The sequence below is a fragment of the Anopheles coluzzii genome, chromosome 3 (genome assembly GCF_943734685.1).
Source record: "Anopheles coluzzii chromosome 3, AcolN3, whole genome shotgun sequence".
In the NCBI taxonomy this organism is placed as follows: domain Eukaryota; kingdom Metazoa; phylum Arthropoda; class Insecta; order Diptera; family Culicidae; genus Anopheles; species Anopheles coluzzii.
This window is the reverse complement of record NC_064671.1, coordinates 85,297,473-85,316,165: the sequence shown is the minus strand read 5'-3', so window position 1 is coordinate 85,316,165 and position 18,693 is coordinate 85,297,473. Positions and strand designations below refer to the sequence as shown.

General features: G+C 44.8%; 1 protein-coding gene across 2 annotated transcripts; it reads right to left on the bottom strand.

Moving 5' to 3' along the window:
- Positions 1 to 3,466: 3,466 nt before the first annotated feature.
- LOC120956730 (LIM domain kinase 1) lies at positions 3,467 to 18,186 on the bottom strand. 2 transcript variants are annotated; one of them, XM_040378440.2, is made up of 9 exons: positions 17,719 to 18,186; positions 15,723 to 15,822; positions 13,254 to 13,368; positions 13,011 to 13,141; positions 12,674 to 12,919; positions 12,427 to 12,519; positions 11,853 to 12,259; positions 9,760 to 10,762; positions 3,467 to 9,690 (listed from the first exon to the last, which is right to left on the bottom strand). In XM_040378440.2, the coding sequence occupies exons 1-9, from the start codon at positions 17,738 to 17,740 to the stop codon at positions 7,233 to 7,235; spliced, it is 4,575 nt and encodes a 1,524-aa protein (XP_040234374.2). In that variant the 5' UTR covers positions 17,741 to 18,186; the 3' UTR covers positions 3,467 to 7,232. The 2 variants fall into 2 exon arrangements, with proteins under 2 accessions (XP_040234374.2, XP_040234375.2); XM_040378441.2 differs by lacking the exon at positions 12,427 to 12,519 and having other exon boundaries at positions 17,719 to 18,185.
- Between the last annotated feature and the right edge of the window lie 507 nt (positions 18,187 to 18,693).

Below are 18,693 nucleotides of genomic sequence, written 5' to 3'. Positions count from 1 at the left end.
CCATTAGAGTTCCTCGCTCGAGCACCCATTTTTATTCCAAACCGTCCAACCGAAATACCAAAATCCCGACTGCGTGGTTAGGCGCTATTTGAATAAAATGCATCCTATTTTGATTCGAATGGAACGTTTTTCCCTCATACCTGCTGCCCAACATAGCTGTAATCCCTTTTTATATGCACTCACATATTTGTCAACGAAAAGTGAAAACCAAACACTAAAAAAAAATACTAAAACCATTCCTGAACAAAAAACGCTCTCTATTGGCTTTTCTGTTGATATATCGGCAAATGGGTTCCATGTCTTTTTTTTTTTTTCGTGTGTAGATTTACGTTTTCTCTATTTTCTTTTGGGAGCTATTCAAATCTCGCCTTTCTTTGTACGGAAGCTTTAGTGAGGCAGAAATGCATCAACGTTTACCCGTGGGGAGGGCAAATAGAGCAAAAAGGGTAAAGCACCAAAGCCAAACCAGGCACCATTCATGGGAAAATTGAATAAATTTGATTACTTCCAATTGGTTTTCGTTTACGTGACACCAATGTTGGGGAGGAAAAGTGAAGATTTGATAGCGATTTTTTCACTTTAATTTTTTCCCCTTTTTTTACATTATAGATTCGATCAAATAATTGTAATTTTCTAATAAATTGCTAAAAATCTAATAAATTGCGTTATTGAATTAAAATATAAATAAAACAGGATTAACATACAACAAACGTTAACCGAAGTTGACAAATAGAAGGTAAAAGAACAACAAAAAAAGAAACAAAGATAAAAAGCATGCAAAGGAGTTAAAAATCACTACAAAAAAACACAGATAACATCAATCGAAAACTGATCAAAAACGGAAAACTGAACGAAATTGCGCGACAGGTGAACCAATAATAATGTAGCAAAAGAAAACAAATGAAATCAAATTCACAAAAAATAAAAAAGAAACCAGCTCATCCCACACTGAAGGAGACGAATCCGAGCGCATTCAGATGAGGACAAATGAAAACGAGCCGGTAGGCAGCACAGTAGGCGCTGGATGGATGGATGTGGAAATGGGCTCAACAGCAGAAGACAAAAAAACGCATAGAAGCCATTGCAAAAGCAACCTGCCCATACACACACACACACACAGAAGAAAACAAAACAAAACAAGAAAAAAAACGTACACTGCTCCCGACGTAGGCATGTGGCATGTGCTGTAGCATCAATTATTCAAATTTATTTTATTTCGTTTTATGAGCGAAAATTTTATTTTATTATTTGAATTTCAAATGGATGTGTACACATACCCGTGACATTAAAAAAAGCATGGTGGAAAAGTGCTGCAGTGGTGTGGGGCGGTGTGGGCAATATCATCTGCGAGTGGGCAGGGTTTGCCAATCCAATTCAACCCAAATCCAAGCAGACCGGGCACATTGGTGAATGTGACAAACTACTGGACGGGCTGCGCTCTTTTCCTCTTATTATTCCCTCTCTCTCTCTCTCTTCCACAAGGAAAGCTCGTTTGCAAATGGAAATTTGAATTGAAATGGCGGCAAATCGAAAGGATGTATGTAGGTGAGGAGGTAGATGCAGAACTCCACCGCGCACCACACCGATATGGGGCGGAAAAAATTAAAATTTTATTTTAATGCCCGATGATAACGATATACGGCCATATCCTTCGATAGAGCCGTGGTTTGGAGTGGTAGTGGATAGGGACGACACATGAAATATTCAATCATTCGTGCGTTCTAGCGAATCCAGGTAAAATATGCCACAGTTAGTGGGCTATTAAAATAGAATACATTAAAACCGTGGTGCCGTGATGGAGGAGAATCCGGTTCAATGGTTTGCCGGATCTGCCAGGCCGTTCCTGTCAGTAAGTATCAGTTTACATTGCAATAAAACGGACTCATTGGCGGGGTGTTTTTTAACAGCATTTTTAATTGCCTTATCCGGCACAAACGCACGCCTAACTGAAGTGCAATTTTAACATTCAAATCAACAACAACAAAAACACACGGCCGCTCTTCTAATCCCACGCACTGTATCGAATTTTTGCATAATCGATCACTCTGCTGCGCGATTAAATGAGCTGTAAAATGTGTCCACACAAAGCTCAGTGCTGGCAACAGCACACGCACACAAAAAAAAAGCGATAACACATTTAAAACAACAGCAAAAGAAAAATCCTCTCCCCGGAAGCTCACTTCATGGGGACAGAATTAAAAATTTAATTAAAAACGCTGCTGCAAAACCGCCCCTGGCAAGCGCACTCGCACTGGATAGATAGTGTTTATTAATGCACTAAAACCTCCACCAATCCATCAACGCTGATGGTGGTGATGGTGGACAGGGTTCTTAATTATTCATTGATTTTGTGGGAACGAACGAAGTGGTTGGAGAAAAAAAAACCAGTGAGCGAAGTAACAAAAACAGGCTTTGAACTGCATAAGTACTACAGTTTGAGTGTGTGCAACTAACGAATAAAGGTTGTTTTTACTATGTAAAGGACGGATAACGGTGTAAATACAAATAAAATTTGAAACAAAAAGCAGAAAAATTATTAAAATAAATAATAAAAAAAGAAAACAAATAAATAACACAGGTTAGATCAAGCTAAAATACAGATTATATCAACATAAAACAGTTCAGAGAAAAAAGTAAAATAGAGGCTCAAGAAACACAATAAACATAATTTAAAATACCTATCAAACAAATAGACAACTACATAGACAGCTAAATATAAAAAAGAGATATTAAAGGAAATAATGTGTAAAAAAGAAAGTAAAAAACAAAGAAAAACAATCAACACAAAAAAGAAAGTAAGAAAAACCAAGTAAAAGCAATCGTTCAAACAATAAATAAAAATTGTTAAAACAAATTAACAACAGTAGATAAATAAATAAACATCTGAAAGTGAAAATATCAGTGAAAGTGAAAACAACAAAAACAAAACAAAACGGATGAAATCAAAGTGGAAAAAAAACGACAAATAAATTCATCATTATTATGATCAAATTACAAAATCAAATTGCACTCAAAGGGAACCAAAGAAGCTGCCAAGAGCTCAAAAAGCCCACACCGGAGTATGGCCAAACAAACAAAAAAACAAGCAAAACAAGCAAACGGCAGAAAGGAAATCTGAATTTTATTTTCTTAATTTCACTAATGAATAATATTTGCATACGCTTTCTCTCGCCCTCTCTCTCTCTCTCTTTTCTGGTGCGTGTAATGGTGTAGGGCCAAGCGCCCGTAACAAGCGAACGAACGCTTGCTTGTCGTCTGCCTGGGATTGTTTCCGATGAGCTTTTCTCGTTTCGAGACCGTGATTTAGTGGTCCTTCACCAAGGCATCTGCATATCATCTGCCCCGAGAGCAGTTGGTCCGCAGCACCTGATCCGTCCGGCCCCCGGAAGCCCGTTTTGTCCAGCTGGCTGCACACACACACACACACAGGGGAGCGTTGTCATCATGTGAAAAGGGGACATGCTGGTTTGCTTTCTGTACCATGTTTAACTTTATTTACGATTAGAAAAGTATTAACACACCAATCCAATCAATACGAAGAACGAGCCGTGGCGCAGGTGTGTAGAAACCGTAACGCTTCTTCTTGTAACGCATTGTAACGCTTTCCCTCTTTTGCAGGGAACGAACGGAAAGGAAAATCGCAAACGCTACTAGCGCTGGTAAGAATGTTGCTGTTGTGTTGTTAATAAATTAGTGATGGTGAACGTAAAAAAAGTGAACCTTACTACCGTACGTCCCTCGCTTTGTGGTACAAATGCTATTTTCTTGGCTTGGGGATAGCGAAAAGTTCGTGCATTTTTGCTTTAATTTTTCATCTTCAATTCATTTTAATATATTGAATGTAGGTATTTTTTCGCCCTTTTCACATTCATTTTTTCCTCCTCCTATTGCACTATTAATATCCTTGCACAATTCACTGCTTTGTACACCGAACAATAACCGTACACACTACATTTCCTGTACACTTTTGCACTTTTACAATGAAACCATTCATTCGCCCCGGGGATGGAGCTTTTCCCAACAAAAAAAACAAAATGAAGGAATATTTTGCTTTCGATAACACATCAATAATGCGCACGGTTTACTATTTTTCCCCCTCTCTTTCCCATCCACGATCGAACCCGATCGATGTAATGTTTTTCCAGCCGGTTACGAAGAAAAACGGATGCACTTTTGGGTGCATGGGTGCACGCATTTTAACGCTCACCAATTTCACATCAAAACAATGGCACACATGGGGAGTGGGGGGGTGCACAACACAATACAATTTTATTGCCCCCACACGCTCTTCTCACCGCACGGATGTACGGATAAAAATGTACACTGAAACAATAAGCGAATTCGGGGAGGGTGGGGGTGGGAGGCGAAAACACACACAAATATTCCCCAAAATATCGCGTGATAATAAAAAGGACGCACAAACCCCCATATTCCGGTAGCTAGTAAAAATCGGAATAAAATGTTTCAAACAGAGAGCGAGCGAACATTTTTCCCTTGTTTTTCCTTCCGTCACGTGCATGTTTTTCGTGTTGTTTGCACGGGAAATTTGTGGGGAAAAAAAAATTGGGAACAATAAATTAATACATTTTACAACATCCTGCTGGGTGGGTGGGTTTGGTTGAAGCTCGGTAGCCTTCCAATTACATGTCACAAACAGTAGAGGATCAATTGTAAGGATATTGAATAAAGAGAAAAGAGCAGGAAAAAACGAGGAAAAACTGCCTGCATTTACTGTTGTGGCCAAACATTTTCATAAATTTTGGTTATTTTTTACGCTTTTTCTTTTGCATGAATGCATTGCATTGTTGCAGGAGCTTTTCCCGCCTCGAGCAGTATTGTATTGCACTAACTCATGTTAAAGGGTTTTTTTATTTGCACGATTTTTTTCATCTATTCCCAGCCAAGAATATTTCATCTGTAATGGTTTCGATTTTGTTGTAGATTTAATTTTTGCGCATTTATAATCGAAAAACGCAAAACATGACATTGTTCTAATTCGCTTGCGCTTTGCTTTGCTTGCCTTAAGCTGTGACTAGAGGTTGCGTGTAAGTAAAACTGCGTTTTTTGTCATATTTGTCGTTAAATGTGTAGTATGATGACAACTGTAATTAATAAATAATTTAAAATAACCCACTTCCAGCTCAATTACGGAAAGGTTTGAATAGAAACGTCTTTTTACCATAGTTTTACGCAAAATATGCGTGAACGCATTGAGGAATAATAACAAAATTCAATAAAAGGTCTCACACTCATCTAATAAATATTAATCGAAATCACTCATTCACACCATCGTTTGGCGCACAATACTACAAATTTCAACTAAATGTTTCGATACAATATTACCCAAAAAAACACATTTTTCCTAATACGCAACCACTCGCCACAGCTTTTACACAATGGTGCCAAGCATCTCCATGGTATCGATGCGCAACTATACACGCCAACTTAGATCCTAACCTACTACTCCTCTCCCCTAAGAACCTTACATACATTCACTGCCCAAATACATACATTTTTGCATTGCTCGTTTGTTTGTTTTACTTGTTTTTGTCCCTATCTACATTACTCTTTTATAATGTTTGCACGATTTACACTAAACGCTACTATTTCTCTTCCCTTCCTTCAATTGCGTCGTTGCAGTTCCTACTTACGGAAATGTAGGCTTACCGTTGTCGTATTGTTTTCCTTTGCACTACTTTTCAACCCCCGCTCCTGTCTAACAGCTACCTCTATACCTGACTTGTTAAAAACGTGTGGTTAAAACTAAAATGGTTAATAAAAACTTAAGGTAATAATTGTTGTACGTAGCGCTCAATACGCGTCTACACATTTTTCTTCCCTTACTAGCGCATATACGTTGCCCTCCCACGGGACCACACTACCTTACTAACCTAACCTTACACTACCTACTTCCGCTCCATCGCTACCGACTCTTACACACACATGTCTTTTGTTGCAGTATCTGTTTTCTCTATCGGCATTTTTTTCTGTTTCCATGGCTTAAATGGTGGCCACCGTCCCCGTGGAACCATCTTAATGTGTAAACGTAAGCTAAACGGAAATAAAACGGGGGGCGGGGGAGAGTGGTGTGCGCTCGCTCTCTAGCACCACCGCGCTTACAATTATTACATTCTCCACAATATCACAGTCCGGTTAGTAACTTCAGCTTGTCTATTTGACGACGGGAGAGGGGAGGAAGGGGGGAGGGGGTTCTTGTATGGTCGAGCGACACAAGACTATACCATCTAGCGCGTAAAATGATCATCAAAGACAAAATCAAACGATGTAAAATGATTGATTTGGACAGAAAGAGAGCGAGATCGTGGGCAAGAAGAAGAGATGATCTGTCAAATAAAATTCTAAAAATAATTGGTGTAAAATTCGAGCTTAATCTTTTAAAACTAGTATTAAACCCGGGGGGAAGGGAGAGCGCAATTTGAATATCAGTGTATGCAAGCAAAAACACAAATGGCATTTTCGTGGAATATTCAAAAGCTAAACCTAAGCTCGGCTAAACCTAACCAACTATACACACCGAAAGCAGCTACTTGTACAGTTACCGTCGTCTTTTTGTTTTTGTTTTGTGTTGCCATACGTCACAGTCACGTTTGAATTCTTACGAATAAACAAAACAAACCAAAAAGTGCCACACACTAATCTAGGTGAGGCCGGTCAGGTGAAGCGAAAACAGGAGCATTCTTCGCTTACCGCTCAACACAGTACAGAGAGATTATTTGCACCTATGATGCCGTGCGTGAGTCTGAGCAAAAGGAGTGAGACTTTGGAGGAGTGTTTTCTTTAAAAGTGTTTTAAGGTAATAATAGTAACCGTGTGCGAGACGAGTTTGAATTAACGGGTGTTGGGTGGAAACGTTTGAAACGGGTGCACTTAAGTAAGAAGGTGTGTGTGTGTGGGACCTTCGAGAACTCGAAGTTTTAACGGGATAGTACCTCCTTAGCAGAGGTACGGTACAGTGTGTTGCATACCACGCACCATGTGGCTTAGCGGCGAGCGAGCACCAAAAATGGCTTAGCGCAATATGGCCTTGGTGCTCAATATTGCCAAACATCTTCTAGTCTTATCTTTACCTAACGAGAGCACATTCGAGCCTGGCTTTGTTTTCCCTAAGATCGTTAGCTGAGCAGTTAGTTAAACTTTCTCTCCCTAAAAAAAGGTACTATTTGCAAATTGTGAGCAACCGCCAGCCGCCAGCCAATAATCGATCGACGCGGTTACTTCGGCACCTTAACAAGCGGTGCGACCGGTGGCAGCACCTTGCGCTCTCTGGCATAGCCGCCCGCAACACTACCAAGCAACGGGCCTGCTGCACCACCGGCCGGTGTCAGCAGTACCTTCCGTGCCATCCCCGGCACCGGTTTTGCCGTCCCTGAGGGCATGGAAAGCAATGGCGACCCGTTCGCTTTCCCTTTGCCAGTCGATCGGTCCTGCGATAAAGCGGCGTTTGCTTTGCGCGCCTCCAGCAAACGAGCGTTAAGCCGACGGATGCTGCCGGGCGAAAGGATGCCAGTGCTGCGGCTACTGTTGCTGGTGCTCGCCTGCAAAGAACGACCCGCTGTACTGGGGACTGGTGGAGAAGGAGACCCGGTGCGTGAATTGCTGCCACTACTGCCAACCGTTGGTGAAAGGGTTGAGGTGTACTTTTCCTTGCCAGCGGAGTTCGAACGCATCTCGTTGTAGTACACCGTCATACGCTCCGCCGGTCGGTACGTGCGGCCTCCCTTGGTCGCCAATCGGGCCAGCGTTGCAGCACTAACGCCACCACCGCAGCTGATCGGCGGCTTGCCAGCGGACGGTACCATCGCATCAACACACACCGCACTATCGCCAATGGCCGATCGGTTCGTTCCACTGGACGCTCCTTTTCCAGCACCACCAGCGGCGATGGTGCGCTTGCCTGCCGATTGCCGCAACGACCCATTATTGCCCTTCTCCAGCGCTTCATTTGGTTTAGATTTGTACGAATGCACCATACTGTGGTTATTGTTGTGCACTACTACCGCAGTGGTTGCCGTTGGCTTGGAGCGATCGGCCAACGGGAACGTCTGGCCACCGAATCCGGTCTGTGGTTCCGGATCAGAGGTGGGCGATATTTTCTGCTTGGTCGAAAACACCGACCGCTCCGACGAGGTCGTCCGGACGTGGTGTTGCCCCTTGCCGGATGCTTTCGATCCCGGCGACACTCCGGCACGATGCGCACCCGGCAGATCATGGGAGCGTTTCGTGCTGGTTGGACTCGCGACCGGCGACTGGGCAGCTTCGCCCACCCGGAACAGCTTCCGCGTGTATTGGACGGCTTTTTGAGCACTGGAGGAAAGCGTTTTTTCCTCCTTTTTAGCATCCTTTCCAGCTACTGCCGCCGCCGCCGCCGCACTGTTCCTTTCTGGATTGGGTATCGCAGCCAGCGGAGAGGTAGCTTTCACTGCAGCGCCGATCGATTTCGATTCGTCGGGCAACGCGTTCACCGCCGCCGGCCCTTGGGCAATGTTTTCCTTCTCGACACACTTTCGACGCTCCCCAGGCGGGTACATATCTTTCGCCCGCTCAACGGACATCATTTCGACAACTAGATTAGTGTCCTTCTTTGGAGTCGCCTTCGGCACCGTTGGGTCCGTTGCTTCCTGCTGCTCCACCCGGTTACCGTTTACCTCGAGATAGTTCAGGCTCGTATCGCAGCTCGAATCGAAATCGGAACAGTTCTCCAGATCGCGCACATTGTTCAGCGTCAGATGCCCATTTTGTACGTGTATTACGAAACCCTTCTCGCCGTAGCGCTTCGTCTTCTGCGGCCCGTCCGGCTGGGAGCTTTCACCGCCAATTGCAAACCGTGCAACAGCACGCGGCACCTCACCCTGCTGTTTGGCACGCTCCAGGCTATCTTTCACCGAAGCGAGCACCTGATCCGTCGACGGACGCACACACTCCGACGCACGCACATCGGCAGCCGCACCAGCAGCAGCAGCGTCGTTTGCGATCATTTCACTAGTCATAATTAAGCTGATCGGTTCCGAGGCACTACCATCGTCGGCGGCATTGGCCACGGCTTCACCCATCAGCCGGTCCGTTGCACCAAGCCGGGCCGCGGCGACAAGCAAACTGGAATCGAGCGATTTGCGCTGGTTCTCCCGGCTGAGCATCATCCGTTGGCGCCGCTTTGCCCGCAGGCTGTCCCGTATGCGATCCCCGTTGGCGGAAAAATCTTTCCCCAGATGGGGGGACTTTGGTATATCGTTAAAATCTACCACGACGAATCCGGGCCCTGCTTGGGCGGTCGGTTCGATCCGCTCCTCCACCGGCCGAGGTGTGCTGCTGTTGGTAGGTGTAAGAAGGTCACTATCTACCGGCACATCGCACACAACACCGTCCACCAGGTCGAAGCTGGTCGGTTGTACCGATGCCGTGTCGTTTAGCTTGTGCTGCCGCTCCAGGGTGCTGCCGGTGTCTTCCTGCCCTTCGCAAATGCGCTTGTGGCTTAGCGATGGTTTCAGCCCGTACCCGGACAACGGTGGCGGAGTGGTCAACCCGTCCGGTGTCGTGCACAGGCTCGATTCCGTGCTTCGCAGCCCCTTAAAGTTGTCGATTTCGTCGATGATGCGTATCGGAATGGGACGCTGCAGGGCCACGACGGTGGCCATCGTTTCCAGCCAACCCTGCAGCACGTGGAATGGAGGTCTGAGTGAGAGAAAAGGTCGCCATTTAATTCATTTTACCTCGAAAAAAAAAAGCCTCAAACACTCTTACCGTTTGTCAGGATTCAGGTCACAGCACAGGAAGGCAATCTTGTAGAACGGTTCCGGACACTGGCCGCAAAACTTCTCCCGAAACACCTTCTCGTTCAGGCCGAAGTCGGGCAGGCGGGGCAGATAGTCCGGATCGGCCTGCACCCGGCCAATGATCTCGCACAGCATGATGCCGAACGAGAAGATGTCCACCTTTTCGTCGTACTTGTTGCCGCGCATCATTTCCGGCGCCATCCAGTACGGATTGCCGACCACCGTGTACCGCTGCCGGCGGGGTCTGCCCCGGCGCCCGATCGTCCCATTATTGCCGCTGCTCGCTGCTGCTGCCGCTGCTGCTGCTGCTGCTGGCTGCGGTGGTGTGGCGGTACACTTTTCATACGCCGTCGTACTGATCAGCGGCTGCTTAATGATGCGCGCAAGCCCAAAGTCCGCCACTATCACCGTACCGTTCTCGCGCACCAAACAGTTGAGCGAGTTCAAATCCCGATGGATGATGTTCATCGAGTGCAGGTAGCTCATACCGCTGGAAATATCGCGCGCGAAAGAGATCCGTTGCGCCCAGCTCAGCGGCAACCCGGAATCGTGTATCAGCTCCTTCAGCGATCCGCCCGGGATAAACTCCGTCACCAGGTGAAGCTTTTTGTCCTTGTACAGCACACCGATAAAGCGGAGCACGTTGTGGTGCGACAGCGACCGCAGCACGGCAACCTCTTTGAGGAAGTTTTTCTGCGCCTCCTCGTCGACGCGGTACAGTTCCTTCAGCACCATTACCTCTTGCGTTACGCGATGCGTCACTTTGAACACCTGGCCGAAGAAACCCTTCCCGAGCAGCTCACCCTGCACCAGGTCCGAGGCACGGAATATGCGGGCCGCCTTCGGCTCCACGCGGAACGACTTCGTGCGGGAAAGATCGTAAAACTCCCCACCAGTGGCCATCGTACGATGTTCGTCCAGCAGGCGCGACATGCTTGAGCTGCGTTCCTTCTCCTTCAAACTGTTGGTAGCTGTAGGGGGGGGGGGGGGAGGTGGGTAAGTAACATTAATATAACGCACTTTGAAGGAGTAGGTCCCACACTAGTGTTGGGTTTCAAGAATCTTTCGTTGAGATTCGTTCATATGGATCTTCAGCGATGACTGAATTGAATCTCGAGGAATTGATGAATCCTTGGATATTCACGAATCCTTGAAGATTCATGAATCCTTGAAGTTTCATCAATCCTTGAAGATTCATCAATCCTTGATGATTCATGAATCTCGTGAAGGATGCATGAATCTACAAGATACATGAATTTCCAAGCATTCATGAATCTTCAAGGATTTATGCATCTCGAAGGATTCATGAATTCATTAGCATTCATAAATCTCCAGGGATTTATGAATTCCTAGATATTAGTGAATCTTACGAGATCTATGAATTTAATGAGATTCATGAATCTTTGAGATTCATGACTTTTTCAGATTCATGAATCCTTGGAAACTAATGAATTCTTAGAAATTCGTGAATCTTTCGAGATCTATTAACGTTTGAGATTCATGAATCATTGAGATACATAAATCCTTGTAGATGCATGCATCTTTGAGACTCATGAATCTTTGAGATTAATGAATCCTTGGAGATTCATGAATTCTGGGAGATTCACGAATCCTTGGAGATTCATGAATATTTGAGATTTATGAATCTCGAGATGCATGAATCCTTAGAGATTCATGAATCTCGAGATGCATGAATCCTTAGAGATTCATTAATCCTGGGAGATTCATGAATCTTTGATACTTATTAATCTTTGAAATTCGTGAATGCTTGGAGATTCACGAATCTTTGAGATTCATGAATCTTCGAGATCCATGAATCTTCGAGATTCGTGAATGCTTGGAGATTCATGAATCTTCGAGATGCATGAATCCTGGGAAATTCATGAATCTTCGAGATTCATGAATCCTGGGAGATTCATGAATCTTCGAGATTCATGAATCCTGGGAGATTCATGAATCTTTCCAATCGAGAATCAGATTCACTGTATCATTTCAAAGATTCATTCATATTCATAATTCTAAATCAGATGAACCCAACACTACCCCACACCCTTCCATTACCCGTATTGCAATTGACATCCTTGAGACGCTTTTGCAGCTTCCGGGACGATCCGCTCATGTAGCCTTCATCCTTCTTGCGGAATATTCGCTCCAGCTTGCTCGGCGAAAGGCTCCTCGTGCACTCCTCCTCACCCTCATTCTGATTGTTATTCAGCACATCGGTACAGTTCGTTTCGGTGCCGGCATACGAAGCGGACAGTATGCCCTTGCAACCGGGCAGCCCGCCGGCCGTCGCCAGCGCCACTACATCCGGATCGTGCTCGACCGTAAGCTGCAGGGCTTTGCCGGCCGAAGCTTCGATGAGATTTTGCAAACTTTCCAGCGGTACATCGCGCACGGGTGTACCGTTCACTTCCAGCACCTTGTCGCCGACCCGCAGGGCCATCAGATCTGAGTTGAGCGTTACTCTGTTGCGGAAAGCAAGACAAATATTAGCAAATAATTGATTTATGCACGTGCACTTTGGGATGAATTAAGGGTATTGTGTTAGAAAAGCATGAACCACACACTCGCACACTTCCGTCCGGCTTATGCCACTTTAACTCGGGTGGTAATGATGGGAAGCAACATTTACCTAAAGTGAAGCAAACCACAGCACGAATCCAGCGCAGTGTTAATGCACGAAAAGATGTACTTTCCCATCTGTCCGTACGCCGCGCAGAACAAGCTTTTGAGAGTGGTTTTTGGAGTGGCGTGATCCGCAAAAATGATCCGTAAGGTAAGGCAGCGTAGCACAGAATGGTTATTCAGTAAAGGTTAGTGAAAGACTGACGAGCGAGAGAACAAAACACAATCTTCGTCACCGCAAAATCGACACTTACTCCGATATGCGAACGCTTTTGCATCCGTTGGCAACACCCTTCACGCCGGACGGTTTATCATCCGTTGCCAGACGGATACGATCCGATCGATTGCCACTCCACGGTATCTCGACCAGCCGGATGGAATGTGGAATTCTTTGCCGGTCCTGCTTCGTCGGCGACACTATTGCACCGTTCCGACCGGCAGCTTCCGATGCGGTCTGTTGTTGCTGCTGCTGCTGCTGCTGCTGCTTGTAGCACCCTCCGCTGAAAAAACAGATAACGCACGCGTATTCGATTACTGATGATTCGATCCTTTGGTGGTGCGATTGCGTTTTTAGCCCCTGTCAGCACATACCAGTACAGCTTGGAGCGTTCCAGCAGTGCGTACGATTCCCTGTCGCCGATGAACACTTTGCACGATTCACACCGAAAGCATTCCGGATGGAACTTGTGATCGCCGGCAAACATCGCCGGTCCGGAGATAAACTGTGCAAAGGAGAAGATAACCAAGGGGACATAGGGGGTTATTTGACACCGATTAGGCTGCAATCACCTTCCCCTACCCCAAGGGACGATCGCTTGCAACCCTTGCCATTACCTGCGAGCACTGCTGGCAGCAGTCACCGAACTTGGACCAATGGTCATCCCTGCAGAACAGCAGTCCATCCTTCTCAAAGTACCAGCTCGACAGTCGTGCATCGCAAACCGAACATCTGCAAAAGGAAACGAAAGCACACACACACAAACAGCGTTTAGAAACAAATGCAAATGGTAAATTTAATTAGCATACTATAAACGAATTAAAACCACCCACTGTTCCTCCCACCTCCCCCCGCATCCTCAACTGCGTCTTGGGGTGCGCATGGCGAGACTTTTCACCCACCAACAACCCATCCATCCATCCGCATGAGCAGGGAGGCGCGCAAGGACTACTTGATTACCGGGTTTTGACTGCGCGCACGTGGTAACAAACGGGGACAACACACGCGGTTTCCTTTTATTTTTGCGCGTTCACTACTTCCTATGCAACGCCTGGGGGGGGGGGGGCGGAACCAACACAAGCATAGCGCTAGCCCTCCCAAGGTAACAATAATAATACTTGCGTTGCAGGGAAGACGGAGCTAAATGGACACAGCAAATATTAAAATAGGGCATTGAAAGCATTGTACCGATGTGGTATAAACTTTCATTTAAATCTTTGCAATTCATCTTATTTGATTTGACATGCTCTTTGTTTCAAATAAACGGTTGTTAAAGAATCATTTTACGCTAATGACATGATAGTGTCCTCCGCGTGAGATGAAAAAAACATCACTACTACAGGTAACGTTTTCAGACGATATTCTTACTTCCAAATAATCAAGATAATAATAATTATAAAGAGCCTCACATTGACCGTCAATCCGTAGCAAGGATAGACTATCCGGCTGAGTTATACTCACAAAGAAGTTTCATAAGTCTGTAGAGCAGGGAATGACCGCTTAGATCATAACTCCAAATATAAGAAAATAATAGAATATGCATTTAAATCATAAATCACATGATTCCATGATCTCCTTATCCATATTTTCCAAACTGCAGGGTTTGAATTTGATTCGTTCTTAGAACATTTTCCGTATAAATTGAATTGATTCATCATAAAAAATAACGAAAAATATCTAGGTCCATGTCCTTGAGTAGCTAGTTAACAATAATTGGTCGTTCGATTGAAATAGAGCAAGTGGTTGAAAATAACTAGCTAAAATAACAAGACACCAGTAGCAGTCAAGAGTATCTAGTTAGAAGTATATGGTCGTTCAAGTGAAGCACTATGAATTAACAGAGTAAATGTAACTGCTAGTGTTAAATATTAAATAAATATTAATGGTCAATTCGATGGCACATTGGTGTTCTCCTTCAATCCCAATAGAGGACACTATCGAAGTGGAGTCTATCTGTTGATAACGATCGGACTGAGCAGTCCCGATATCACGAATATTCCCGATCGTGCCAAAAGTTACGATCCTTAGCCATTCTTTCACTGATCCCCGAACCAAGCGACTGAATTTATAGCTACAATAAAATAACATTTCTTAAAGAAACGCTTGTGTATCTCACATTTAATGTACATTCAAGTGAAAGAAAGAATTATGTTCATAATGTCTCAACAGCTATGAATTAACAATTTCCCTGTAACAAGCTACGGGTAACTAGTTAAATGTTACTGGTCATCCGAATTGAATGAATTCAAAGGGTAAACAAAACCAGTACCAGTTATAAATACCAGTTATGAGTAATCAGTAGAATAATCAACAGTACACACATTCGACGCATTTCAACGCTGGTTTAAAAAAAATGCTCCAGGCTAAGATTGATTACGCATTCCTTTTAATTAATGTAATTTTATATAAATGCGGTTTAAAATTGAATTAATGTTTGCATATTGTTCTGTTAGCCATCAAAATGTATTGTAAATCTTACATTTCATATAAACTACTACATTCTGGAGCCTTTGTATTGTAATTTTGTAAAAAAAGCTTTTAGTCGTTTTTCTTTAATTTGATTTTCGCATTTCGAATCATATCAGGGTTGGTCAGTACAGGGTAATTGGTACAGGGTACAGGGGTTGGTAATTTACAGGGATTTTCAGGGGATTTCATTGTTGTGAGACAAAGTGTGACTTTTTCTTACCGGAAAAGAACATTATATGAAGGGAATTATACTCTCTAGTACCCTTATTGGTCAGATTCATTCCAAATTCCTATTGGATTTGGAAAATGTGCTATAGAGTCCAATTTCCATCACATAAAGTTCATTTCTCGTAGGAAAGAGTCAATAAAGTGTCCCACAACCATGAGAACCCCAGGAAAAACTCCGTGAGACAGTGAAAAGTGAAACTCTTGCCATTAAGTATAATTTAATTATATGTTCCAAAAAGTTATAAATCTCTTATAGTGACCATATTGCTCCGACTTCCCATAAACAGCCAAACTAACGGCGAGCGGCTAACTCTCCTCCCCCCTCTAATCGCTGTAAACCGTGGAAAAAGGGGAAGCAGGTGTACAGCGACGGTGTGCGAATAACCTACCTAAAGCATTCCGCGTGCCACAGCTGACCGACGGCGGCCACATGCTGTTCCGGTTCTATCGCGTTGTAGCAGCTAGCACATGCAGCTGTGCCTGATTTCCCTACAAAAAAAAAGAAAGATTTTTTTTTTTGTTATGTTAATCCTTTTATCAAAATTGTTATCTTTTCGTTCGTTGGGTGGAGTTGGTGCAACGACGAGTGCAATCGGATGTTGTTAGTTGACGGGTTTGCAAATTGGCAACAGCGAAACCGGCCACCGATGCCGGGGTGCCCTTCGACGTCGATGATTGCTTGATTAACCTTCTCAACTCCCCCCCATCTCTCTCTTCCCCATCACTCATCCACCATTCAAACGTTGCTACGCTCTAGCATAGATACGGACAGAGGGGCAGCGAGCGTGCCTACTTAGAGCAAATTAGTTCATTAAGCTACACCCCGTCTCGCTCTAGCCTCCGTCGTTCAAAAGCACTTCTCTCTCTCTCTCTCTCTCGTTCCCTCTTGTGGCATGCACATGTTGGCGCGTTGTTTTTATTCGGACATTTGGCATGCGTTCAATTGCTTTCACTATCTGTGCTGCTTATTTCGGGAAACCGGGGAGGGGGTTTGCCCCTCCCTCCCTCCACTGTTTTCCACTGTGTTGGGTAGTGGCAATTGTTCTTCGTTTTGGCGTGTTTTTCTTTGCTTTTCTTTCTCTATTGCGCATTGCTTCAATTCTATTTTCTAAATGCAACATTATCGATCTTAAGGCAGCAGGCACAAAAGAAAGAATGCGAGCCTGTTTCCCCTTCCACTGTTTCCCCCCATCCTTTTAAATGAATGAAATGTCAAGGTCAGGTGTGTGTGCAGCAAAAGTTTGTGGGAAAACAAGCGCAACGGACGATTATGTTTGTTTTTGCATTGCTACTCTCCGGGGCCCGTCGCGCTGCCTTGTTGCGGCATATTTTATGTTTTCGCCAACTCTTATCAGTATGTAACGTCGTTGGAAGGGGGGGGGGGCATGGAGTTTCGCCTCATTTCTCGCCCTTGTGACACATCCATCAATTCTCGCAAGCTGGACAGTAGGTAAGCGACCGTATCCGCTAGCCCCCACCATCTTATCCATCATAATATGTTACGTGGTGGTTTTCGGTACGTGAGCGAGGAACGGTTTCCGCTCGGATAAGTCACCGCGGAGTCGTCGAGCTGGGCCGAGTTGTTTGTTTTGTTGCATTTTTTTTTTTCGTTTAATTTCGTGCGAAGCATTCCACGGATCATGCAGAATGAAGCCCGCACACACACAGGCAGACAGACACACAATTAGGCGATAAATAAGCATTGGCGACAGTATGCCATATATCGAAGGAGGCCAGCGTCTCGGCATGAGTCATGGTCGCCGCTGGTCCGTGTGCTAGAAGACCGCATCATATCGTAAACATAGGAGGCGACGACAAACGCAACCGACGACCTTTTGGAAAACAAACACACACACACATGCACATAATCGTACACATGCTCTTATTCTTCTCATTCGTACCACACACACACACACACTCACACATTGGCTTATGTCATACGCAACGCATTTTTTTATCGTTTTGTTGTTCTCTTTTCCCCATTCTCTTCCTGTACGCACTGCTACACCAAACAAGCGCGTGCGTGTGAATGAAAGGGAAAACAGGCGTAGAGTTGTTTGTTTTTGCTTTTCGGTTGGGCAAAATAATTTAAGCACTTTTTATCTCCTCTTCACTGTTTACTCCATTTTTCCCCTTCGATTGCTCACTGACAATGCGGCAGTGGTAAACAGGAAGCAGCAAGAAAGAAAAAAAACAACACCATTCACACACCCACGCACTGTCCCCACCCACCCACACACACACGCCGTACTGCTTGGCTTCAGGTGTGCGTTTGCCGTCGAATAGCGCAGCATAAACGCGGCCCAGCAGCATAGTTGCACCCTTAAACCATCGAACCAGCTGGCAATTACCGCCGGGCACACAGCAACCACCGAAATCACGCACCTTTTGCCCCTGTTTCGCCCATCGTTGCATTTTTTCCTTCGCAGATCGCTGTCGCTGCTTCTCGGCGTGCTGCCACTACTGATCGCGGGTGCTGCTGCTGCTGCTGCTTCTCCCTTGCCTTTGTCACCCCACTCAACCAACCAACCAACCACCTCCCCCTTTGCGATAGGAGGAATGCTTAACACACACACGCACGCACACGCGGAGCACAAGCTTGAAGGATTTCTTGTTTTGTTTTCGCTCAGTTTCGGCTTCTACAGTTTAATCCAACGCGCAACACGCAACAAATACAGCCCCTTTGCGGATGCATTTTCCTATTTCGCACTGTCCTATCTTGCTGCGGCAATTGGGCACATTATAAGATGCAGCACACACACGAAACGCACTGGCAGAAGTTTTCATTTCATTTCGGTTTCTCGCACTGTTTCCTCTTTTTTTCTCTCTCTCTCTCCCACCCCTGTTTGGCATTCTGTTTTGACATTGAATTGGGTGGGACAGCTCTTGCCTGCGGTAATCTTGGTCGGCAGGTTCGTCAAACTTTGCTGCCAAAAGGGAAATTGAATGGCAACAAAAAAGGAACTTGGTTTGAATTGTCCGGTAAATGTTATTGAAAGGTGCCTTTTATGCGCAATTTTCTAAAAACTAAGAAAACATTTTTTTAAGTTTATGTAATTATATGCAAAATATCGAAGCATTTTTAAAATGTTTTTTTTTCTGTTCCCCTTTTCAACTTCCTTTTTTGTGTTCGCTTCCCCCACCAGAGTGACCAGAATTCCGATTTACCTGTATTCTTACGCGATTTTTTAATCGCCTACTGATTCACAGAAAAGCCCTAAAACACCCTAAAACTACCGATTTTTTATTTTTCGAACCGAAAATCACACAATTCAATTCACACAGTTTCAATTTTTAAAACCTACAGAAAACTACCGAAAAAAATCTAAACCTCCTACCAAAAACTACCGCAAAAAATGT

Bases quoted from the DNA above. Each gene is read 5' to 3' on its own strand.
- LOC120956730 (XM_040378440.2), bottom strand. From the start codon at position 17,740: ATGGGCGAAACAGGGGCAAAAG. The intron at 13,142-13,253 runs GTAATGGCAAGG...TCCTTTGCACAG, and splicing joins GCTGCCAGCAGTGCTCGCAG to TTTATCTCCGGACCGGCGAT. The intron at 9,691-9,759 runs GTAAGAGTGTTT...TCTCTCACTCAG, and splicing joins GACCTGAATCCTGACAAACG to ACCTCCATTCCACGTGCTGC.